This window comes from Protomyctophum parallelum (assembly GCF_964188405.1).
Source record: "Protomyctophum parallelum genome assembly, chromosome: 13".
NCBI classification, from domain to species: domain Eukaryota; kingdom Metazoa; phylum Chordata; class Actinopteri; order Myctophiformes; family Myctophidae; genus Protomyctophum; species Protomyctophum parallelum.
Genome location: NC_139708.1, coordinates 12466626 through 12493720, shown reverse-complemented (window position 1 = coordinate 12493720; position 27095 = coordinate 12466626). Strand labels below are relative to the sequence as shown.

General features: G+C 41.6%; 1 protein-coding gene across 3 annotated transcripts in view; it reads left to right on the top strand.

The window, feature by feature from the left end:
- tmem104 (transmembrane protein 104) overlaps positions 1-25404 on the top strand; it is a 124261-nt gene extending 98857 nt beyond the window's left edge. The window contains exons 10-12 of one of the 3 annotated variants that reach the window (XR_014570162.1): positions 17394-17653; positions 20221-23116; positions 23156-25404. Coding sequence is in view for 1 of the 3 variants with exons in the window: in XM_083780237.1 (XP_083636363.1) it covers positions 17394-17653; positions 20221-20724 (764 nt within the window). In the remaining 2 variants the exon portion in view is untranslated. Of the gene's footprint in view, positions 1-17393; positions 17654-20220 lie in introns of all 3 variants that reach the window. The other 2 variants (XR_014570163.1, XM_083780237.1) reach the window with 2 other exon arrangements.
- Positions 25405-27095: the final 1691 nt, after the last annotated feature.

Below are 27095 nucleotides of genomic sequence, written 5' to 3'. Positions count from 1 at the left end.
ATCCTTCAGAATAAGGGGGCTTATTAGGTCAGGACATGGGGCTTTTTTCGCGTTTAAACGTTGAAATATGCGCCTGGTTTCCTCCTCACTGATGCGATTATATCCCCACTAGAGGGCACCAACGCATCAATTAAATTTACACCTTTATCTATTCTAGACCATCACTCAAAACGAGAGAAAAAGCTGTTTAAATAATTTCCAAACACCAGTTCGTTGTCTATCACAATTGGCTTATTGGAGGGAGACATACTGTACCAGTCATACTTTTTATAGTGTCAGAGTCTTTTAGGGTTATTTGCTTGGGATGACTCCTCTAGACGCTGCCTGTTTTGCCTCCCTAATTTTCTTCTTTAGGTTCTTGTCCAAACTCTTAAATTTGGCCAAGTCCATGTTCTTAAACGCAGCTTTCCTATCGTTAATCTCATTTTTAATGTCTCTGGTCACATACAGTTTATTATTGGGTTGAGTCGCTGGTTACAGTGGTGGTTTCACTCACTTTGTGCTGTGCTATGAGCTTGTAAATCTATATATTTTTTGAACAAGTGAACATTTTAACTCAAATCTTTGCTTCTGGGGTTACCAGGAACAAAATATTCTGAGATGCAGGTCCACAGCCAAATATAATTGTGGGGATCCTTGACATGAAACATTGTGAGAGAAATTTAAGAAGGATTTAAGAAGACATTGTTTGAATGAGCCTCAGGTCGTAACTTATTCAGTGCAAAGGACATAAAAATAATGCATTGGATGACAATAGCCAATCTACAACGTGTCGTGATGTGACGTTTTGTTGTCCAATTTTGTCGTTATGCCAATTAATTCCTCCATTTTGGGGTCCCTGACCCAAGTTTGAAAACCACGACTATAGTGTATAATACGGCTCTGTTTATGCTCATGGAGCGAGCATAACTTTACCATTACAGTAAATCTGTGCAAGGCCTCCAAAAACCTTCTGCCACGGAGCCCAGCTTCAAGGTTTGGCCTTCCTAGCGATAGGAGCTATATGTCTGTGTCACCGGAGGTTTTCACCATTTAGCATTCACTCACAGCCCCAGTCCAGTAGCCCGACAGCCAGATGAGTAATCCTGTAAATACCAATGACATATTTCTCTCTTTATCCGCTGAGAAATTTCACCAGGGTCATCTCCGTGGGTGTAAGCACACTGTTAAGATCTTGTTGGTGTCTGCCAGACTGACTCAGCCTATAGCCACGGAGCAGAGTGCCTTCAACACCCATAACCGTGGTGTAATATAGCATTGCTGTCAGGCAGAAACCACACGTCCCAAACTCTTCTCCCTTCTGGCTCCAAAACTGTGGAATGCACTTCCCATTGCAGTCAGAACTGCAGCATCACTCCCAATCTTCCGCCGTAGCCTGAAAACCCACCTTTTCAGACTCCATCATGGCCCATAGCACTTACCCTAACCCCTTAGATAGCATTTCTGTTGGCTTAGATAGCATTTGACACAGACTTATAGCATGTTATGTAGACAGCACTATAATTGTATTGTATATAGTCATAGCACGCCATAGTACATATGTATAGCATAGTAGTAAATATGTATAGTTTATATGTATAGTGTGTGTATAGTTTCATTATATAGATATTCCACTGTTACTTTCTTAGCTTACGCATGTTTCATGATAAATGCTTTTATGTGATGTATTCCCATGCTTTTGTTCTTGCTTAAATGTAAATCGCTCTGGATTAAGAGTGTCTGCTAAATGCCTAAATTGTAAATTGCTATGTGTCATCTTTTTCATAAATGTTTTCAGTTCTCAAACATTGTCATGGTGACAGCGAGTTCCAAAACTGGCACCAGCTTGTCACTCCGGCCACGGATGACCTGCCAATGTGCCATCTGACTATAGCTGCTCGGTCTTGCGGTATGCTTGATTGGGGATTAAATGGGGGTTAATGGCGATAAAACAGACGTGAATTTTATTTTACAACGTCAATGTTTATTGAGAAATCATTTGTTCTGGCATGTGTTGGGCGCATTAGGACTCCTTCCTAATCCCGTGTAAGGCCGAAAACACACCAATGCACTAGTCGCAACTCCTTGCAACAAAACATTTTTAGGAATTTAGCTGACGCTCTTAATCCAGAGTGATTTACAGTAAGTAAGAACAAAACAAAAAAAAATGTCATCAAGAATCATACGTAAGCTACAGTAGTAAAAACCTAACAGTGGAATATCCTTCTACCCTAATGGAAAGGGGGTACACAAGCACATGGCTGTTTATCCTTCTAACCTGATAGAAAGGGGGTATACACAAGCACATGGCGTTTATCCGTTCTCCTTCTGCGACCAAGCCTGGAAGCTAACGTCAACAACAGTAGCTCTGGTCGATAGTGTAGTTATCGTAGTTAGGAGGAGTTCTATGGTACTTAATTTGATCCTTTCCCCTCACACCCGCGGAAGTGCAGGCTGTGCAGCCCCTCGTTTTTAACATAAAAAAGATGTGAAAGCCTACTTTTCCTTCTAACACTATGGATCAGAGCTAACGTTATTCCAACTCCCAGTAGCAGTTCAAGTACCCGACCAGATGACATGGTTTCTAACTAAACGGTTATGGCCAAATAAAATGTATCTGCTATGGCTGTTACTGTATGTCCACGGAAGAAACACAGAGGTGTTTTCTTATGGTCATGTCACATATTTGCTGCACCAATTGAAGCCCCCCCCCAATGTTCCCCCTAACGTGCGCCCGTGCGAGCGCGCACACATGGCCAAATGCTCTCGCGCACAACTGAAATCCGTCGCGCACAGACGCTGGTTTTCTTTAAAAACAAAAAGTGTCCCCGAGTATCATCTACACTACAGTAATAATACCTATCCCGAGTCGATATTTGCCCACACTTTATTTTTTATTTAGATTACACAGGTGAGGCGACAGACAGGTCTTTGCCCCTCCTTTTATTACTCTATGGCCTCCTCTCCTCTCCTCCTGTGTTTGACTGTGCGGCGACAGCAGGCAGCCAGGCAGCAGTGCAGTCAATGCTCAGTGCTAATGAAACGGTACCCAAGAACCATATAAGATCGCATTGCTTGGACCCGTGCGTTGGTGCGTTTAGATTTAAAAGTCGAACGGATGGAAGTGTGATAAAAAGCACGGCTGTGTGCAACAACAACGAGAGGGGGACTAACCACACCGGAGCGCACTCGCCTATTAGTTTGCATTGCACAGTGGGCTCAGTGCGCCATTTCCGAACGAGCCCGTACACAAGCCTCCAGTCCGGTGTACTTGTGAATGAAACATGTGGAAGCTAACGCTAATCTCTAGGGTCTAGCCCCATATGGAACCTTTCTCTCTCTGTAGTTCTCCAATCTGTTAATACATCTTTCTTCAATCAATCAATCCCTCTGCTATGTAGAGCTAGTAGGGGCCATAAGGGGCTGCTGACAATCTGAGACTTCAAAGACACACCAACAAACTCGTCATAGTGTGTGTGTGTGTGTGTGTGTGTGTGTGTGTGTGTGTGTGTGTGTGTGTGTGTGTGTGTGTGTGTGTGTGTGTGTGTGTGTGTGTGTGTGTGTGTGTGTGTGTGTGTGTGTGTGTGTCCCAATAAAGTTTTTACGTTTTCTCATGCCCCCCATGTAAAGCGCAATTGAGTATTCATATACCTGTCGTTCTCAACCTGTGGGTCCCCACATGATTTGGAGGTGGGGGACCCCAGATGACAGTGAAGTGACAACTTAAGGACTTTTACTTTTATAATACCTCAAAGGCTCTAAAAGAAAAATACCATTACTGCATCAAAAGTAATCAGCAAACTATGCTATAAAAACTGGTGAAACATTGGCCAGATTATTAAATAATAAAGAAATATTGAAAATAGACGATCTACAAGTTCACAACGAGCTTGTAGATCGTCTATTTTCACATTTATCTGTGGAACTATTCTGTTGCTTGTCTGGGTGGGGGGTCCCCAGTTCGATTACTTTGGGGGGTCACAGCCTGAAAAGGTTGAGAACCACTGATATAGACTAACTGAATATTCCTAAAATTGCTAGCCTTGATATAAAATACAAATGTTGTAACTTGCATAACCTTATGTAACTATTCATTGATTCACTCGTATAGGCCTATACCAAAATCCATTTGGAAAAAAGGGGGGAAATCACACCTGTGTGAAGTGAGGGGCGCTCACTTCGCATTATCTAACGTTTGGATAGTTGGTGTCAAGGTGACGTATGTTTGCTCAGTAGTTTCTGATGTCTGCTCAGGAGGTTTGAGTGTTTGCTCAGACCGAAAAAAAATTAGAGGGAACTTTGCCCCCCCCCCCCCCAACCCTGTGGAATGCATTCCCCAAAACTCTCAGAGACATGCCCCCACCATCCAAACCTTCAATATTGCTTTCCCAGCTATTTAATTTATTTACTTAGTGTTTTTCCTTTAATAAAGTTGTTTTTGATTTATCATGTCCCCCTTGTAAAGCATTTTGGGTACTCAGAAAAGCTCTATATAAATTATTAATTTTGAGATATTATTATTACCCCTATTACTACAAAAACAATGTTGTATTGCTTAAACTTATGTATTCACTATTCATTGATTCACTAGTATACCAAAATCCATTAAAAAATGGCTATCTCACAGTTCTTGGGTCAAATAATGATATGCAATTAAAATGCGATTAATCGAGATGAATTAACTACAAAGCCTCTGATTAATTAGATTAATATTTTTAATCGAGTCCCAGCTCTAGTTTTTAGTTAATGTACTTCCAGCTTCCCTGCATTGGCTGATCTGAGCATGCGGGAGGGTCTGTAGGGACTTGCAAGATATGGGATTGCCATACCTTTGGTTGCTTTGAAGGCCAGCTTTGTACTCCCCCCATTTGCCAATGGGGGGAGCGGAGAAGGGGGAGATGTGAGAATTTAGGCTGGTTGAAGACCAAGCAAGATGTGGCATTCTGGATCAATTTGAGAGACATGTCACACCAATGCAACTCCTTTGAACTGCCATTGGGTATAGTGGTTGCATGCAACTACTTGCAACCGCTCGCAAGGAATTGCATGGCGAATCATTGGTGTACCTAACAGCTGAACTTTAGGATGTGTAGATGACCACAACATTAAAGGACAACTTTGTTTTATTTTCTTTTTCACATTGTCATCTTTCATCATCCTGTGATCTTTTGTGACCAGATGTAATTTCCTGGGGGTCAAATGTTAATAGCCACAAAGTGATTATGTATTAAACAAAAGTTGTCCTTTAAGATTAGAACATGACTGACTCAATTAATCAAGTTAAATTGCACGGTGGCGTGGCACTTTGGTTGCTGGTTGGTCAGGTGTTGGATTATCCCTAGGGAAAATGCAGTTTTCAGCTTCTGCTTGATGAATTGAGTACTGACACATTTTTAGCATAGCTTTCATAACTCTACTGCTGTACTGTTTCCCAAACTTGCAAAAAGCATCATTTCAAATGGTTGTTCAGCTGCCATATTGTCCTTAGTGAGTACACGGCACGTGTCCAATCATCAGAGCAACCTCTCTGTCCTTCCCCACCTACCCCCCCCCCCCCCCCCCCCAGCCCCGTAATGTAACGTAATAATAATAATGCCATATGGCCCTTTCTTTCACAAGCCGTCGAAATGGCCACATATTTTCAACATCCGACTGTAAGGCTGAAAAAACATGGCTTTAAAAACAGCATCCAGGAATGCTGCAGTAGTGAATGACCAGCCACCCTGAGGCGGTCTTAATTAAAAGCTCCCCGCCCGTGTTCCGTCCTGCGCCTCCTGTTCTCGCGAAAGTGGGTGAGAGGTCAGAAGTCTTGGAAGGACAGCAAGGACAGCCATACGTAGCACCTGTTGGCGGACAGATGGCCGACCTGACGGCTCGTTCACACGTCCAATGTACACATCTGCTGGTGACAATGGATGTCTTTAGCACCGGCTCCATAGTCTGTTTACGTTGCCTGTCTTTATATCTGACACCAACAGATTGTGATTATTTGTATGTATATCTGGGGGGACGGGGGAACACAGTAGGCCAACCTCTATTATAGGCCTGTCACGATCATTACATAATCGCCTTTATTTGTGTGAATCACAATAATTTTTTGCTTTTTCCGTGTTGAAACCTTGTTCGTACATTTTCACATATTTACAATGGATAGTTACGTGTTGGAGCTTGTAGATAATATATTTTTTACCAGTTGTACACTATTTTGAAAGTTTAAAATGATGAAATATGTACTGTTGATTATTTGTATAGTTCAGTTGTTTCTCATATCTGCCCTATGCCACTTTGATTTACGAAGCCTAAAGGCCAATTTAACAGAAATGCAATTTGTATTTTATTTATACTTGTATGTTCATTGCCAAAATCACAATTAATTTTTGAATCGCAATTACAGTACTAAAAATGTCATGATCGTGACAGCTCTACCTGTATAGACAGTAAATTGTAGTCCATTCAAACAGAATGTAAAATTATATATAAATATAGCTACAAGCAGTGAAAAGGCGGGACCAAGCATTAAGCCCTTTTAGGCAGCTCAACTGTGCCACTTTAGGTCACCCAGCGGTATTGCAGATGTCCATAACCCAAACATACTGTACATATAGACAGACAGACAGAAAGACGAGCATGAGTTAGGCCTGTTCAAAGAGCCTGTTATCACTGCTTGCAGCTATATTCTCAGTAAAAAAGTTCACGTACGAACTTCTCTTCAACTGGGATTTCAGATAATGTTCCATATAATATAACAAAATACATACTTAAATGGATGCACCTGGGACGTATCCTCAGTGATGTATCCCAAGGTCATCAGGGGTTGGGGTCTCCCAACATCATACCCCTCACTCAGGTGACCCAGCCGTGGTGATCAAGTCCCGACTTACGTCCCAGTAGCTACCCTCGATAAGTCCCATTAGGGAAAAACCAGGGCCACACAATCCGTTCCTCCTGAACTACTCTGCCGGGACTGGGAGGTTCCATTCTGGCGCATGGAAGGACTAGGCTCTGTGGGTTGACTCCTGTCCGGGCCCCTCCTACGTCTCACCAGGTCCACTCCTGCTCTCACCAGGTCAGGCCCTGTGCGTTGCACCCAGGGGGGCAGTCAGCCAGATATTTCGTGAAGCCTCATTTGAAATCGGTAGTTCATATAATGGCCTGTTGTGGCGCTGGGCTGGACCCAAAAAGCCCCATAGCTCCATAGAGGCCCATGTATTTTGGCCCAACTTCACCTAGACTGTATTACCTTAATAAACATGGTCATGAATACTTTCTTCTTCCAGTCACTAGTTTAAAGTCTCATTTCTAATGTCATAATATTCTTTTTGGAAAATTATGGTCCCATTAATTAAAAAAATGACCATAAAGAAAAAAAAACATCGCGTATGTTCTGAGGGGCGTGGCTACCGTTACAGTCTATGATCGGGATTCCCCTCCCACTCGAGTCAAAATAAAAACCAACGGAGAAGAAGGGGGGAAGTCCCGCCTCGTTGTCTGGGCAGCCAATGGCCAGCTGGTCCAAAACGGAGCCAGCCAATGGCCAGCTGGTACCAAACGGATCTAGAAAGATGGCGATTTACAATGAAGCGATTTCAGGCTTCATTTTACGTTCATGTTAGACCCGGAGAACGCTTTGTCCATATTTTTTTACAGTCTATGGTTGCACCAGACTCCCAGCACCAGGCACTTTATTCAGGAATGGTGGATTCTCGAGCCGCAACGGTTCCGTAGGCTCCACCTTGCCCTTGGTGGTGCCGCAGGCTCCGCTTGAGGCTTGAATGGCCCTCCTAAAGGCCTCACCGTGGGTTTGTTGGGCTTCTTCCTAACGGAAGACACAGGCTGGGGTGCCAACCCATACTGCTCCCGGGTGCCGTCTAATTCCCGGCTGCCACCTGTCTCTCCGGTTGTGTGTAGAACATTTCACGCAAATTTCTCAAAAATCCTGGCAGAAAATCAATTTTAAACGTTTTTATTAAGTCCTCAAAATGATGGGAAAACTGAGGGCGGAGCTTACTGGTCAAAGTGACAGATGTATTCCCCATGAGTCAAGGCACATGAAACACGTGCCATGGCTTTTGGCCAAACGATGCATGAGTTGTGCCTGTTCAAAGTTTTCATTTTCAAAAAATTGCTATAGTGTCCCCGTTTGGCCAATTGGAGTAAGACTGGTTTCACTGCTATTTGGCATGACCCTCTACGTTTCATAAACGTGCCGCTGCATGTATGTATTACATTTTCATAAAATTGCAATTTTAATTGGCTTATACAAGCTTATTTTTTAAACGTATTAACAAAACGAGACACCAGTTTTTAGATATTGTTCCAAAGTTCACATATAGCATTTTGATCATAGATCCCCGGAGGAGATCGATTTGAACTGTTTTTCATATAATAAAAAATGGCTGGTGATCTAAAGGTCATTACCGATGGTCCAACGGTTCATGAGCTATGCCTGTTCAAAGTTTGCATTTTCAATTGATTGCTATAGCGCCATCCTTTGGCCAATGGTCATAGGCTTCACGTCCTCACCGTTTGGCGTAGCCCTCTACCATATTGCCAGAACTGCCGCGCCCCCCCCCCCCCCCCCCCCCAAAAGCTTGATATGAAAAGGGTTGAAAACCACTGCCCTATCCTATCAATCTGTTGGTGTGTCAGGATTTTCCCCCAGGTCTCATAACAACAGTGTTGTGTTGTCCTTGAAGGCATGCCTCCCTGCTCTCTCCATCGAAGTGGCCGTTCCACTGCCATACGTTCCCCATCACCCACAAGCCACAGATCACACCAGAGCTCCATTTTATTATGACTCGCCTGTCTCCCAAGACTTCGAAAGGTTGAGGGGGCGTTGGCCATAAAATGTGTTAGGCCTTAAAAAAGGCATTACATTGTCTGTAAGTTGGATGTACTGTATACAAGGTCTTATTTCAACAATTGGGCTATTTTTGGCGAAGAGCTTTGCTGTAGAGGGAAAAGATAGAAGATCAAGTACCGAGCCAAAGGTCAAGACTAAGTAGTATGGGTTGGTTAAAGGACTGAAAATACACATTAACATGTATAGAAAAGATAATCTGTATATTGTTGTTGTTGTGTAAACAATTTACACAACAATGATGATGATAGTGCACAAGTATGTGACCTCTATGAAAAAGTTGGTTCTGTAAAACAAACGGGAGATTCGGAGTCCCTATGGTTGGGACTGATGTGCATGATCAAAGTACCTAAAAAGCAGATCCAATTCATCGCCAAACCATAATAAATATATTGCTAATTTTATATTCAAATATATTCCTTCCATTCATGAGTTGTAATTACTGAATTGTATTATACAATATCATGTAGTTGAGGTTCCTGCTTCATCTATCTCTCTCAGCCTTGACCTGAAAAACGTTGAAGACCCCTAAGCTAACAGAAACTGACCAGGAACAGGAAAAGTGAATGCCACCTACCTGGGAGCGAACTCGTAAGAAACCACCACAATTTGGCTTTTGGTGACTAGTTTTTGTATTTTGGCATGGTGTTAGGTATGGGTATAAGGTTTTCAAAAAGCCGGGAGCTTAAAATGCCTGTTTCATTCCAAAGTTTCAAACCGACCACTAGGGAAGAGAAAAATGTGTTTGCGATTGTTTTTGAAAACCTTATGAACATACCTAACAGCATGCCATAATTCAAAGAGCAGTTACCAAGTGCATAATTGTTACATTTCTTTTTACATTAATCACAGTTTATATAGTTTATAGGCAACAATTATGCACTTGGTAACTGCTTTTTGAATTTTGGCATGGTCATAAGGTTTTCAAAAACCATTGCAAACTAATTGTGCTCGCCCCCTAGTGGTCGGTTTGCAATGAAACCATAGGCATTTTAAGCTCCCGGCAGCTCCATCGTGGACGCCATCTTGAAAACGATGCCTTTCTAGATGTTTGGTTTTTGTAAGAATTTAGTATGTTATTTAGCACACCCACTACAACATAATCCATTGAACAATCTCTTCTATCAATTATTTGCCAACATTCAAAAAGTAGTTACCAAGTGCATAATTGTTATGATGTTTTACATATTAAATCCCAGTTTATAGGCATTTTAGCCACCGTGGACGCCATCTTGAAAACGTTGCCTTTCTGGTTGTTCGTTTTTCCTAAGATTTTAGTATGTTATTTAGCAATTAGCACATCCAATAGTAACATAATCAATTGTAAAATCTTTTCAACCATACCTATAAGTGTCTAATATTTGAGTCTGTGTAAACAGACCACTAGTGGGCGCTCCCAATACGTTTGCACAGATTTTTGAAATCATTATACCCATACCTAACACCACGCCAAAATTAAAAAACTAGTCACCAAAATCCAAAGTGTGACCCCAGCTATCCATCTTTGAGGAAAAGGGAACTAATCTGTTGACATTGCAATGAAATGCACTTCGACATTAGCAGTAGTTTCATGGTCTGAACAATGTGGTGTTACACTGTATTTGGTGACCTATGGCATTATGTGAGCTGTCCTCACTGGCTACTGGTGTTGGATCTCTCTCTCTCTCTCTCTCTCTCTCTCTCTCTCTCTCGGATGAGTGTGATGTAATGGTCTGTAATTCCAGCCTAGACATGAAAGAGAAATTACCTTCATCAGGTTGACGTTTTATTATATATTGGTTTAATCTGTTGAAATTAAGATTTTGACATAATGATGTCCCTTTTTTGCGGCATCGGGTGCAAACTTTCAGTCACTGTCGAGCTGTGAAAAACAAAAACTATTTAACAATTTGTGTGTATTTGCACTAAGACACTACGTACATCTTTAAGAGGCATTGTCCACATAGGTTCATCTGATCCTCCTGATTGTGTGACAAACCGATAATCTACAATCTGACGTTGAGTCGTTATTACAACCATGACAAGTTCTCAGTCACCAAGACTGAGTACCGTAATTTGGATTCCATAGAAGTCACGTCTATTGAAGCACGTTGCACAGTCAAATGAGGCAAGTATAGCCTCATAATGTGTCACAGACAAGGGGCGCAGAGGTCAATTCATAACTGGGGGTGTTCAATTTAGGACAGACTCCGAAAACACCCGTCCTTATGTTCTAGTGACTGACACTGCCCTCCTAATACATGCAGTTCTTGTTTTTTTCCACAGTGCTAGCCCCAAATATTCAACTATTTGTGTAGATCTTTGTCTTACACAAACGTATGTACACAAACATATGTAGACGAGCAAATCTGTATTTTTGTCCTGACACTGAATGGAGAATTTACGTCATATGTGGATGAGCAAAGCGACATGTTACATCATGGTGATGTAAGAGCACCCCTCACTTCACACAGGTGTGATTTTATTTGGAATGAAAAGCATCAGGGATAGAATAATCATAATAATGATGATAATAATAAAATAAATATTAAAGAATTATTAAAAATGTAATTAAAAAACATGGAGGGCAGTATGAGTCACCAGAAAAAAGGGGAGGGGGTGTTTTTGATGAATCTAACATGGTTCAAATGGAGGTTGAATTTCAATGGCTTTGTATAGGAGAAGGGGACAGAGCAGCTAAGATGAATATCAATTATCTAAATACTGGATCAAAACTTAAAAACTGTCTGGAATGTTCACATAAGCCTGAGTAGACAATGAGATGACCTAGAAACCCCCTCTACATTTTCCACCAAGTTGACTGAAACCGTCTCGCATGATTTGTCCAAAACCCAGTCTTACATTTCTTTATATTTGGTCTTAAAAAAAATATATATATATATATATTTATATATATATATATATATATATATATATATATAAAATTGAATACTGTGATACCCGCGGACACCCTGATTAATGATGATTGAATGCATAAGCTCGCACTGGACCATTAAACCCACCGCAGTACACCGGCGCTGTTGAATGGAAACCGAAACCTTGTATGTCTCAAACCTTTACTTTTCAGGAAACTGGGTGGGGGGTTGTTAAACTCGTGTTAATAATTAAGGGACCAAGAAGTCACGAAGTTGGCTTCTTCTTCTCCTTCCACCAAAAATTGCAGTTCTGACTGAACGGTGCAGTCGGTTTTCACGAAACGCAGTAATCTGGTAGAGGGCCATGCCAAACGGTGACTATGCGAAGCCAATGACGATTGGCCAAATGGTGGTGCTATAGCACTCAATTGAAAATGCAAACTTTGAACGTGAATATCTCATGAACCGTTTGACCGTTAGCAATGACACTTTGATACACATATGTGTCTCCTCATGCCGAACAACTTTCGTGTTCTGACTTTCGACCTCTGACCTTTTGGTCACCTGCCATTTTGAATCATATGAAAAACAGTTAAAATGTATCTCCTCCCAGGATCTTTGACCAAAATACACAAAAACTTTGGACCTATACGGACAAATAATCGTAGTACATTTAATCGTAGCTCATAAAAAAAAGTTTTTACGTTTGTGAAAATTCTTATTTTGTCCCTAATACATACAGTACAGTATGGTAGAGGGTCATGCCAAATAGCACTGAAAGCGTACAAAGAGAAGTTTGTACGTGAAAACACACTGTAGTAATGGATAAAGACCAGGACAGTTGTTACCAAAAATACTAAATTATGTTACTGTTTAGAATGAGTCAACTGACTGTGTCTGCATAGCTCAGTCGGTAGAGCTCTCACCTTTGGACCACAGGGTCACTGGTTCAAATCCAGATATAGCGACAACTCAGCCTGTGATTCTTATTTGTGCATATTGTTATTATTGCGTATTGTCTTCTTTTTGGTCCCGCCTTATCGCTGCTTGCAGCTATATTTCTCATTGGTTTTACATTTATAAACCCCAAGATACACTTTGGACCACTTTCACTTCGACTCTCCAAAATTCCCTCTAAAAAGAAAGCTAAAATGGCCGTTCTACAACCTCACAACATGTGACGTCGCGACACGTTGTGAGCTTACAGATCGGCTATTGTCGCTACTTTTGTGACACTCTGGCCTATACAGCAGCTATATGGCGGCTTCTCTCCTAGCCGAATGCCTTCCTCTGTCGCGGCCTCTCTCCTCCCTTCCAGTACATTCTGTTCCGGAATGATTTCGGAATGAAATCTATTGCATCCCCGTGACATACATTAAAGTGCCACCACAAAAAGCACCCAGTAGCTGATTAATAGACGCTGATTAAAACTTTATATTATCCAACATCCCCACTCCCACCCCTCGCATCTGGTGAGTACATACATATTATGTACTCTGATAAAGTCCAAGAGAGACCTGCCCGAGACATGCCACCTTAATAGCTGCAATCTTGACCTTATTTGTACTGCGTGAACGTGTTGAGCTTATAGATCTGCTATTTTCAAAATATTTGAATACATAAATAGTTATCCACATAATACCTTGTGAAACGGGACATTCTGCATAATGAGTATTTTTTACTTTTACTCAAGTACATTTTTATATAACCGGACGTTTACCTAAAGTTTTTGACACAAATTTACAAAAATACATACAAATTACCACTTAAGCCCTTGTTAGTATTGGAAATAGCTTAGTATTTACAGGCTCACACACTTGAGTTGTGAGCTTCTTTTCCTTTTTTGTTGCCTTTTGAAATTCTACAGACTTATTTGTATTTTTTTTTTACACTGTAGGAAACATTAACAAGGGGGAGGATATTTACTTGCAAGCCGTAACAATTGGGTCCAGTGCTCTAGGATATATATTATCTTCAGGCACAGGCACATATGGAGACTTTCAGTCACATGTACAGAACACATACTGTATGTACCACGGCACTGTGAGAACGTGCGTGCATGCAGGAGTCGCTCTTTCTCTCCATCTCTCTCTCTCCATCTCCTTTCCCAAATGTCTGTCCGTGTTGAGAGGCCAGCTGGATGATGAAAGCAGAGGCTATGCAGCTGTGACTAACTGTAGTGTCACAGAGCTGAGTGGCACCGCAGGCAGCAAGGTGACATGGTGCACACATCACCATCTCATACCCCACGACCATAGCAAGACTGCATGTCCACTAAAACTACGATGATTTTTTTTTGTTGATTACCTTTTTTCACTGACTAAATGAAACAAATAAAAAACTGGAGGGAGGGGCCTGGGCCGTGGCTCAGCGGTCCAGGCGCCTTGGCTGGTGGTCCAGTCTGGCGGTGTGCCGCGGGTTCGACTCCCGATCCCAGCGGCCTTTGCTGCATGTCACCCCCCCATCTCTCCCCATTTCCTGTCGGCCTGCTGTCTGTCCCTCCATAGAAAATATAAAATAAAGGCGAAAGCCACAAAAAAACGACCACCAGCCACAAGGCTGTAGGCGAAATCAACTGTAGATTAAGTCGACTAAAATCTTATCATAGTCAACTAAAACTAGACTAATACTAAATAAAAAACATTTCAGGTGACTTTATGGCTAAAACTAAAGTGAATGTTATTCAAAAGACTAGCACTAAAACAACACTGGCCCCAGCATCCGCTTCAGTAGCACAGATACTGGGCGACATCCACATGCATGCGCACGCACGTTTGTATTACTATACTATACTTGTGACGACATATACACTTCTTTAACGCACAAAAAAGGTCCACGTGATGCCCGCATGTAGCAGGACAAACTGCGATCGCAAAAGGAAAATGGAAGTAATGCTCAGTTTAATTTACTTTTTGCTGTCAAACATTTCGATCAGTTTAGATCTTCATCAGGACTTTAACACGATGACGCATTTTCTATATATATTTTTTCTATTTCCTTTTCATAATACATTTTAACCACTTTTCAGAGGCAGTGATTTGACGCAACGTGATGTATTCAAGCACCTTGACTTTTGAAAACCAGGAAGATTGCCCTCCCAATGTCTATTTCTAATATTGTACTATACTTATGGGGCCCTCACAAGTATAGTACACAGAAACGCACGTACACACATGCACAGCAATCGATTGGAGGCAGACACGCTGCCAGGAGCAGGGGGTGAGATACATAACTCCTCCGTAGAGCAGGCGATGCTGACATGGAGCATGCCCACATCGCTGCTGTCTGTCGCGCCGAATCCTTGTATCTCCATGTCTCCATGTGGCTTAAATGCATGCCCCTACTTCATCATACAAGTGTCGCACAAAAGTACGGAAATTAGCAAATCTACCAGTCCATTCAACATGTCGTATTGCAACGTGTTGTGAGCTTGTATATATATAGAATGAAAATAGTTTCATTCTATATATATATATTTATATATCTGCCATATCGGTATCGAAGCTGTCTCCAAATAAATCCGGATTGTTTTCACCGATATTGATGATATCGGGCATAATTTAAATATTGTGCATCTCTAATATATATATATGGTAATATAACATGTGAGGTTTCCACTCCACAGCGATGCCATGGAGCATGGAGCAGAACGTTGCCCATGCGGTGTGTCTTTCCGCTGCATGCGGGGCGGGCAGGTTTCTGGGTCAGCCAGCTCCAAACCACTATCACATTAACCTGTTAAAACCGGGAAAGCATCCGTGTCACAATCATTTTAAGCACTTTAACCATATTTTATTTTATGCTTTGGCTATTCAGAAACAGCAGATATACGAGCCCATAGTCATAGTGCATCACTTCATGCCGCTTGCTGCTATTTTAGAAAAATCGTTAATATGTTTGAAAATCGTATTATCTTATATATCATATCTTTTTTTCAAAGCAAACATTTTTAACTAAAATATTTGCTTCTGGTGGGCCGAAACCTTGTATCTACAATCTACATACATATATATATTTCCGTAAATGCATGCCCCTACTTAATCATACAAGCGTCACACAAATGTAGGGAAATCAGCAAATCTACCAGTTCATAACGTGTCCCATCGCAACGTGTTGTGAGCTCGGCAAATTATCTTTGAGATGCAGGGTCGACGGCCAAATGCATTTAATTTTGGGGGTCCTTCACATGAAAAGGTTTGAGAATCACTGTTTAAGCAACATGCATTTCTCAGAAAACAGTTAGGATTTAGGAGACATTTGTAGAATGGTCTTTGGGAGGTTTTAATGGGTTAAAGGGCTTCAAAATCGTCCTCATGGAGGGCTAATAACTTGTGGCCTGTAGAAAGGAGGCAAACATTTCAAACTAAATGGGTCATCATGTATCTCAGGGAAGTCAGGTGCCAGGTTTCTGTGGTCTGCTGCCGATCCTGATTTCGGGAGAGTCCTAGACCCCGCCGATTACTGATGTTTTGACCAATATTCTTTGTGCTAAATTAAGCAAACAAATAACAAACATCTACGAAAGAGTTTGTGTTAATTCTTACACAAAGTCTTTGGTAGATATATTTCTTTATAAAATAAAGGATATGAAACGTCATTAAACTGAGAAAGCTCAATAAAAGGAGTAGCCTAGGTACCCCAAGCGGATACATCCCTTTTTTGTTTTACCCCATTTCTGTACAGTATTTTATTTGACATGTCTGAGACAGGTAGGCTTTACTAGGAAGTGGTGGTCGTCATCATCATAGCTGGAAGTGGCAAAAAAACGACTTTCTGGCCTTGACAAGAAAAGTCCTATCTGATTGCGTTAAACGACATTAAATTCCCTTTGCCACTCAATTTGCCATTCACTTTATGCATGCGCATACCCTCTATTATACATTAGCCTTTCAGGTGCTATTGCGTTGTAACAAAATGATGACATATTGTTTTAATATATTAATTTCATCATGAAGCCAGGCCTGTCACGTTGCCTCTGTTAGCTCCATCGTGTTATAACTAGGATATCTTAAAAGATATCTTAAATCTTAAAGATATCTTAAAAGTACCTTAAAACTGGGCCCAGGCCGTAGCGTAACGGTCTGGGCACCGGACTGGTAATCCAGTCGCAGTGTGCCGCGGGTTCGACTCCCGGACCCGACACGGCCTTTACTGCATGTCATCCCCCCATCTCTCTCCCGTTTCCTGTCAGCCTACTGTCTGTCCCTTCAAAAATCAATAAAAGGCGTAAGCCGCAAAAAAATATCTAAAAAAAAAAAAAAAAAAGTACCTTAAAACTTAAAAAAAACTAGTAATTGACAGATTTAGATACTGTATGTCTGTGAATGTTAAATGGTAGCACCAGTGGTGTGTCACCGATCATCACCGTCATCTTTTTGAGCACAGTTAGATGTGATTTATTGTTGTTTAAACACGGCTGGAGAGCTCATTTTGACCTATCAAAACGTGTGGCCGTAACCACTGGTCTCATTTGGCAAAGTGTCCTGTCCCTGTGCAAGATTAATTACATGGCAGGTTAATTGTTAATTTGCAGTTTTGCACACTGTTTAACCACATGAGCCCTAGTATCCCTATTCTGGGCATGTCATAATAGGTGAAAAAATTGTGGACTCCCGAAGCAGGCCCACCTGTCCTCTCAGGCCCCAAATTGAATTTGACACATGTTGAACAACTCTCCTTTCTCTGCTGTGTGTTTTCAGCCTTCACCATGATGATCATCCTGGCTCTGATCCGCATCAGCAAAGGGACGGGCCAGGGCCACCCGCCCGTGGCCAACCTGTCCGGAGTGCCCAACCTGTTTGGGGTGTGCGTGTACTCCTTCATGTGCCAGCACTCTCTGCCCAGCCTGGTGACGCCCATCTCGGACAAGAAGCGCGTGGGCACCCTGGTGCTGGTGGACTACACACTCATCCTGGTCTTCTACCTGCTTCTCGGCTTCACCGCCATCTTCTGTTTCCAGGTAGGGATTGAACCCTAACAACCCTATTCCATAGGGATGCACCGATATGGAAATGCTTGGCCCATACTGATGTTTAACCCTGTAACACCCGGATATATTTCTACTTGCAAAAAAGGGATTTCAACCTTACTACTACTTTTTACTTATCAGAGGAAATTATGTAAAAAATAATTAAATAAAAAGTTTTTTGCAAATTTTATGCACATTTATAATAATTATTAAAATAATAATGAATTAATAATTTACATTTGGGGGATATATTTCACAATAATAAATAAAACATGGTCTAGACATTCTAATGATCAAAAACATAAAGAAAAACATATATTACAGTTATTTTAATTAATTTTATCAGGGTTAAAGGTCAACGGTCATAGGTTAAAATGTGTTCAAGTCCACAGATTTTTAATTTGTGTGAATTTCAGCCTCAGTGGGGGGTATTTATATGCAAATATTTTTTTTGAATTAATTAAATTAATTAATTAATTAAAATATGTTGTATTATTGCAACGCTGGGTGTTACAGGGTTAAAATAAGTATTTTGCCGATACTGATACCGATATTTGTTTATTTAGTTTAGTTTTTAGTTAATATTTCCCCTTTTTGTGCCAGGGAAACAAATAAATCTTCATTATAAGAAATTACCTTTCGGAATGTTACTCCTGAAAATGTTAAATGTTGGAGTAGGCTGGTTTCTGCACAACAACAGAGAAATAGTAAATGTTCCAATCAATTGGCAATTAATTAATTGTTAACAACTTTGGATTAATATTCGTAACAATTTAACAGTTTGACTGCGGAAAACGATTTACCAGACTTTTAATCAACCCCCCTTCACTGCCGAGATTGTTGTATTACCTTTAGAGCATACGCTGAATTATTTGGGCTTTTAATCCGCGAAAATCCAGCAAAAAAAGCTCCCCTGGTTTGTTATGATCCGAGTGTAGCATCCACCATCTTGGTGCACCCGGAAGACGCACACAAGACTGGTCTCAATGAGGCGTTGCACCCCATTCGTTTACATTGGCCTCAATTTCCCAGAAGCCCTAGCAGCCCACAGCATGTGACGATTTCCGGTTTCTTTATCACAACAGATGCACCTACTCTCTTTCTCCGCGGTGAAGAAGAATTTTCTTTTTTTTGTTTACATTACGGCGGATTAAACACATAAAACAAAACTCGCGTATGTCCGATATGGCAGCGACATTAACCTGGAGTAATCCATTCAAAGCACGGAAACTGTTAACACATTAAAACCGGAAAAGCATCTTCATTTCAGATTTTAGTGTTGGCTATACGATTAGATTTTACTCAGATTTTCACATGATCAGTAACATTATGTACAGGGCTGCACACAACTTTTTTGGTCTTGTACTCAGAGGAGCACCTGGAGGAGTTACTTGGTGCTCCTAAAATGTGGCGACCCGTCTCGCCGGATGGATAAAAGAGGGATGCATGAATAACTTGTGGGGAGTGGGGACTGGGGAGTCAATGGAGAGTATTGCAACTCTAGATTCATCCCATTATACAAAAAAATCTAGAGTTGCAAATTGCAGCTATAGGTCCATGTGTATTCCAGCCCTATATGCATATTCTAATACAAACTTCTTAATACTTCCTAAGGATAATATGAGCATCAAAGCAATATTTAGATACTTTTTTAAATTTAAATAGCCGATCTACTAGCTCACAACGTGTTGCGGAGGCGACACGTTGTGAGCTTGCAGATCAGCTATTGCCTATTTGTTTAACATACAGCGAAGCATACGTCAGGCTTCCCTCTTGTTTTTAGCCGAGGCGATGTACACACAGTCAACACAGAGTCAAGACAGTCAGACACACATGGCTCCTCGGTGCAAAATAAACAGTGTACACTACCCGACTTTACGATAATAAGGGACAGTATGTCGGGACACGCTGTTGTCATGTTGATAAGCTTCATATTGTGCAGCAGTGCCAGTCCGTGAGAGACGGCATCGCACACGAGCAAGTTGCATCGCACACGAGCAACTTTCTCCAGCACCCGGAAAACAAGCAGTGAGCAGCATGGAATCCTCCCCATAGAGTGGATCCTCCCTCGTTTGACTAAGGACACGCTGTGATTAGCCACAATGGCCAGTGCACTTGTGCAAGACGTGCTGTGATTGGCCAGTAGTAGCTACTTTGAGTGGCAGTCAGTGGGAAATGCTCTCGCCACAGAATTTACTAGTATTCTGGCCATGATAATCATTCTGTGCGGCCCCAGCTGTTGGTACGCAGAAGCGCTTCCCGGCGCTTGATTGACAGCGCATTATGAATTTTGACGGCGCATGCGCACTGGCGCACCACTTATGTGCAGCCCTGATTATGTAGTACATCTCAGTGACATCACAAAGATGTACTTTGTAATGTTACTGATCACGTTTCAGACCTCCAGTTCTAGGCAACACAGAATGGGGGAACCTTTTTATTATTTCCACACAAATCTAATGTATATTAATGACATAGTAAAATGTTGAAAATTAGTGGTATTCCCCTTTAAGTCCTCGGGTCTTCTTAACGGGTTAAAAACTGACCCTTGTCCGCAGGGCTCGCTGCTGCACGACATGTACACGCTCAACTTCACGGACGACTGCGACGTGCTGGACGTGCCCGTGCTGCGCTACTTCCTGGGCCTGTTCCCCGTGTTCACCATCAGCACCAACTTCCCCATCATCGCCGTGACGCTGACCAACAACTGGAAGACGCTGTTCCACCGCGACGGCGGCACCTACCCGTGGGTGGTGGACCACGTGGTCTTCCCGCTCATCACGCTGGCGCCGCCCATCACCGTGGCCTTCTGCACGCACAACCTGGAGTCGCTGGTGGGCATCACGGGCGCCTACGCCGGCACGGGCATCCAGTACGTCGTCCCGGCGCTGCTGGTGTACTACGGCCGCCGGCACCTGGCGCCCTTGTTGGGCCGCGACGCCGTCAACAAACACCGCTCGCCCTTCCGCCACAACTTCTGGGTGGGCTTTGTGGTGCTGTGGGCCAGCTTCTGCCTCATGTTCGTCACGGCCAACATCATCCTCACGGACACCAAGAAGTGAAGGGCTTCAGGTTTCACAACTTTTCTTTGCATACCGGAAAAACGCGGATCTGCAAGCTCAGCCGGGACACGTTATGAGCTTGTACAGTAGATCAGCTGTTTTCCAAAGACAAAAGAAATACTCAAGTATACGCAAGGCTTTAGTGTCCGTTCATATGAATAGGTTTAGACTTAATTTTGTAAGTGATATTTGTTTTTAACCACGTGAATCCTTTAGCTTTTTGTTAATAGGGTTAAAGCTCAATATTTTGATGATAATCATTGCTATTGAGTGTTTGGTTCAGTAACCGGGGTCTCCTCATCTCTCCAACTCTTAAACAAATGTGTGTGAAGAGTTCTAGTTCTTTGGGTTAACACTTCTCAGTTCTCTGTCCTAATTGGATAACTGATTGGTATCCCAAACCGTAAAATGTATTTTTTTGTTTACTAAAGAGCTTCGGAGACGGGGAAGACCCCTGTTGCTGAACAAACACTCTATTGCAATGAGTACTATCAGAATATAGAGCTAATAATTTTTTTGCAAAAACAAGTATCACTTAATGCACCTTCCTTTTCTTTCTTTTTTTGTGACGAAAATATCTGACCTAAAGGCTGACCTGAGTCAGCCTTTAGTGTTCATATAAGATCTGATTTATGGATTAGCTTTTTTTTGTTTTCCTTTTCTGTGTTTTGTTTTTGGGAGGGTTATCTTTCTCTATCCTTATTCCTGTACCTCAGGTCTGACAGAACACGTTACAGGTCGGGATAGTGTGCCTTTTTTACGGGACTGTAAATTAAAATGTAATTAAGAGTAATTTAACGTATTTGTTGAAAAAGGGACCAAATAATCTTTGTGACTATTATTCCAGTGGTGAATACCTCTGGTACCGTATCTGACGACAACAACAAGAACAGGGGGTGAATGGCATCGGAATCCTGGCTTGTTTTGGGACGAGAGAGTCCTTTTGGCAGTGTTTTGTTTTCGCTGGACAATCATTATTATCTTATCTTTTTTATGCAAGGTTTTTTGCACTACGCCGTCATTTAATTTCTAAACAGTCGATCGTCCTTTAACTACAAAATGTCCCTGCAAAAGGTTTCCTCAAAATGTTCTCAAGCTAACTGACAAGTTGAGCAAGCAGCAATACGAGAAAAGAACGAGTTTAGTTTTTTGTTTATAACTGACTAGTCATAATGTGCTCTTCCTTTCAGATTATAATGCATTATGACCCGCACTATAATACTTCATGAACCTTGTTAGAAGTTCTCCCACTCTACATGATTATAAACATTTATAACAAGTGTTTTAAAACCTTGTAACTGCAATATAATGCATTATAGACCCAACCTTACACTGTACAGTCTTACGGCATTTTCCAACGGCATCCTCTGTGTCCTACAATGTAGCATAGACGAGACTCTGGATGGGAGAAAGAAAAGATTGATGGAATGTGCAGATGAATCGGGGATAATCAGACTCTTCATGGTTCTATAAAGTCGCTGTCGGGCAGAAGCCTTGTATCTCCATATTCCCACTTTGTTTTGTAAACCATGCCCTACTTTGTCATCCAACAGCGCCACACAAAAGCAACAAAAATTAATATTTGAAAATTTTTGTGGGTGTAATAAAATATTGACCCTATGAAAAGTATTAACAAGAGCTTTTGTGTGACACTGTAGTATGATAAAGTAGGGCGTTCATTTATACACACACACAAAAATAACACAAAAAGTTCATGGCGATAAGAGGTTTCTGCCCGACAACAATGATAATACCAGTAGTTCACCAGTGGCTGCCTCCAGACTCCTGTTGCACCCCACCCCACCCCATCCCGGTGAACAATGAACTTCTCTCCCCTGACAGATCTGCACTGACAGATTAGCCTGGAGGAGGAGAGACTCCATCTCGGTTTATCAGCGGACACACACACACACACCGCAGTAGTTCAGCCACAGGGCATGTCTGCCATCCTTTTTAATGTTCAACGAGCCATTTAACACCAAACGTTCAGCTCTCACCCTGTCTGTCTCGCTCTGCTGCCGTTGCTTTTTTTCCCCTTCCTTTTAATAAGGTTCTCAACCTATGGCTAGGCTGTGTGGATAACTTGATGGCTTCAATTATATACATATAGTTTTCTTTGTGATACCAAATGCCTAGGAACTGAAAAGTATACTATGTTGGTTCCATTGATCCAAGCCAGGACCCGACGCGACTCGTCGTCATCTTGTCGATCGGCTATTTCCGATCGAGTTACAGAATAATTTATATATTTGTTTGTTAACTGTTGGACAGGTTGATGACGTCAAAATACACAATTCCGATTGCTTGCAAATAACAGTCAGTCCTAAAGATAGATATCATTTTTCGGATTCTCCCGCTGTCTGATCGAAGCCATTAAAACTCGCCAGGTGAGGTGAACGAGCCTCGTTCACGAGGTGAATGAGGCTCTGAGGTGAACACACATGGAGCTTTGTCTGAGAAGTTCTGAGGCCGATGCAGGGTGAAGGGCAGTCAGGAGGACGCAGGGTGAAGGGCAGTCAGGAGGACGCAGGGTGAAGGGCAGTCAGGAGGACGCAGGGTGAAGGGCAGTCAGTAGGACGCAGGGTGAAGGGCAGTCAGGAGGACGCAGGGTGAAGGGCAGTCAGGAGGATGCAGGGTGAAGGGCAGTCAGGAGGACGCAGGGTGAAGGGCAGTCAGCCAAAACAGCACAGCACTGATACTATGTAATAATGACGCCAACAATCTCGTCAGTCGCCATCACCCGGGTTGGCCGGATTGACTCACACATCCCACATCGATGTCGGGTCTTTACATTGGAGTTTAGCCGTTTTTTTTTTTAGGCCTGTTAAAATGAGATCTGGGGACCACCATAGGGTCGAAGTGGATTTATCTGCGGTATTTTGTTGTCACGGTTGCGTTTTGTTTTGATGGTGCTAGCTATTCGGCTGGCACGGTGATGAATGCTGTAGCCTTGTTATGGGAAGTAAATAGAGGAAACCTACAGTCTTTTTTTGCACAAACCACTCAACATTGCACATAATTTGAACACATCTGCCTCTGAAACCGTGTCTCGATATGTTTTTGCAGCATTGTTTTTTGGGAGAAACAGGAATAATGGTCAAATGTTAATTAATTGCCTGTTTAGTGATGCTTGGGATGCCATGAATTCCTAGGCTACAGTCTTAGCCTTAGTCGTATGATTCAAATGGCATTTACAGATGTAGCAAGTCAAAATGCACACAATGTAGTCGAACATGCAATGGAAAACAGTTAAACAAATGTAGCGATCTAAGATGCATATGTTAAGTGAAAATAGTTGAAACTCTAAGATCAGCTATATTTACTTAATAAATGTGAGACAATATATTTTCTTGTTCCCCCTAAATTCAAAAGACAAACTAAACCAAACATTTCCATAAATTACTTCAAAATAAGTTAATGAATAAAATGTAAAACAACAGAAGGTGGTTCACTTGAGCTTGAGCTTAAGTAGCCGATGTACAAGCTCAGATAATATAGCAATGCATTTTGTAGTAAGCTTGTAGACATATCAACTTGATATACGTTTTTGACCACCTCATCTGAAAATATTCGGTGCCAGTGACCCCCATAAAAGATTTGTGTTGTAATGTTGTACGTAGGTCTGCTATTTTCACATATCCAATGTACTGTAGGGCTGTGTAGGCTATATAGGGTTAATGTGGTTAAACTGAAGCAAGCTCAAATTAAGCTACTACAGTCTACACTTTAGAAACAAACACAACTACCAATATTCACAATCAACTTCACTGGAAAACAAGCCCAAAAGTCGTTTTAACAAGCAGACTTGGCAACAGTGCTCAATGGACAAGTAGAGAGACCACCTCCAACCAAGTGGACTGCAAGCCTCGTCTCTGCAAAGAGTAAATTTTTCACAATCTTTGAATAATCACTCTGGAGCTGGCTGTGTGGCGATGGGGATTCAAAGTACTTGCATGCAAGCTCTAGTTTAAAAAAAAGAAATACATTTTAATGGCATTATCCTTCACGTTTATTGCCCCTGTCTTCTTGTGCGATATAGTTTTTCTTTTTGTATTATTCTCCCCAGAATGTGATGGACGAGCCGGTTCTCCATCTTGAATTAAATGTTCAAATATATGAAAGCAAGATTGATTTATATGTAAGTGGAAATGGATAATGCATCTTATGACTGAAATATGAAAATATGAGTGTGTGCGCGTGAGTGAGTGTTCGTCTTGTGTGCTTCAATGACTCATAAGACTGATTTGATCTTAGTCATGCAATGGTGACGTGTGCTGGAAATAGCAGATCTACAAGCTCACAATGTGCGACATCTGTGGATCTGCTATTTTTGGAGCATAAATTTGCCCTTATGGACTTTCCGAAATGTGCCTTTTTTATTGGAGTATGTTTCCCCTTGACCTTGTCAGCCCTTGTTTTGTTTAATTAGTTTTGTTTCTTTTGTAAAAATGTCTGCATGCAAGCCTTTCATTTAACTGACAATCGGTGTATGCTAAAAACTGATTTATTTTATATTTTTGTTCTTTTTGAAATGTTTATTTTTTGCTCTACAGTCTACAGTATGTCTGGTTTACATTGATTTGGTCTACCGGTGATTCCACGATTTGCATCAATATTTAATATATCTGTGTTTTTCTTTTGTTTCACGAAGAAATAAAGTTTTTTGTTGTTCACCTGAAACTTTTCAACTTCAGTTGCCTAAAGTGATGTTAAAGTGTTCGCACAGTAGCGTAATAACGTATAAAGTCTGGTCAAAAAACGAATTCACTTGAAAATAAAATGCTTATGCAGCCAACAGGAGGGGAAATAGCGGCATCTGCTGGGCCATTAATGCATGCTGAAGATAATGGCTTCCTATTTGTATTGCCTGGTTGTCCGGTTGTAGGCTGTTTGTTTGACTTGTGGGTAGTTTCCTCAATTCACCATATTCACACGGCGGCCATCTTGCCATTACGTTAATGTAATGCTGCTTTTTCAGTGCAAAATGCCAACATGGCCGCCGTGTGAATATGGTTCATGAAAGAACAATAAAAAAAGAAATGGCTGCCAATGGTCAACGCACAGCACTTGTTCTGTCCTATTGGTTGGCACCCGCTATAAGTTAACCAACTGAACTTGCCGCTTCACCGCTTCTGCCAAGTTCTGCCTATCCCTTTATTAAATAGCCGATCTAAGCTGTCAACATGTCACATCACGACGTGTTGACAGCTATTGTATGTGCGCACCTATATGGCGAAGAACTGTATCTAACACTTTCACAGGCCCTCTCCAGTCATGGTGTGTGTGTGTGTGTGTGTGTGTGTGTGTGTGTGCGTATGCGTGTGCGTGTGTACACTTGTGAGGTACTTTCCAGTTTCCATCCCCCCTCCACCGTCCCTGTTACAGCATCTCAGTGTAATAATTATGTTTTTATTTATTATCATAATAAAACGCCTCGCCTTTCAATTTTGGCAAGGAGGCTGCTACGATGTAATATAATTCCCCCTCTTGCCCTCTTATGTATGTGGGGTCGTGTCTGTGTGTTTGGGGTACAATTACAACAGGAAATTAAAACGTGGCGCGGCTTAATTTATTCACAGTGAGTTTAATTTCTCTGTGGTTTATACAGCTCATTTTTATCCTTTTTTTTCCTGCTGTTGCGGCATGACATTTTTTGCCTTTTTTCTCCCCCATAATCCTGTTTGCCTGGTCAGCACTACACTACTGAATTATGTAATATTTTAATTTGATAGCCATTCTTATCTCTTTTAGATCTATCTATTCATTAAAGTTTCAAGGTGCATTTACTTGAGCACTGTATACTGTTGTACTGTAGCCTACTGGGTGATGCCTGATTCACATGGTGGAAAAAGCACTACATCACACATTTTACACTACAGTTAAAGGACCACTTCACCACTTTTCAACTTATCTTCATATAATTGGTCCTCACTAATGTTCATGATAAAATACCACAATTATTTTCTACTCAGTCTGTGTCTCATATTGGGCTGTGGGCAGTTCAGAAACCCGTCCACCAGTGACTATATATATATTTTTTTTTATTTTAATTATGAGAACGATGGCTTCCATTATTATTAGTATTGCAACTTTTCAGGAATAGAAAGCCTGCAGTTTCTATTAGCTTGGATTCCCCATCGATGATGTCACTGGTGTACGTGTGTCTGAACTGTCCAGCCCTCCTATGAGGCACAGACTAAGTAGAAGTCTGAGGAAGACTGTGGTGTTGCAGGTAGCACATAGGTCAATGAGTTAGGACGTATTGGCTACATGATCTGGAGGTTGTGGGTTCAACCCCCACTCAAGTTTTACTTTCAAGACTGATTTCTAGAAGAACAACTTCAAAGCTAAAACAAAAAACAGCATCAATC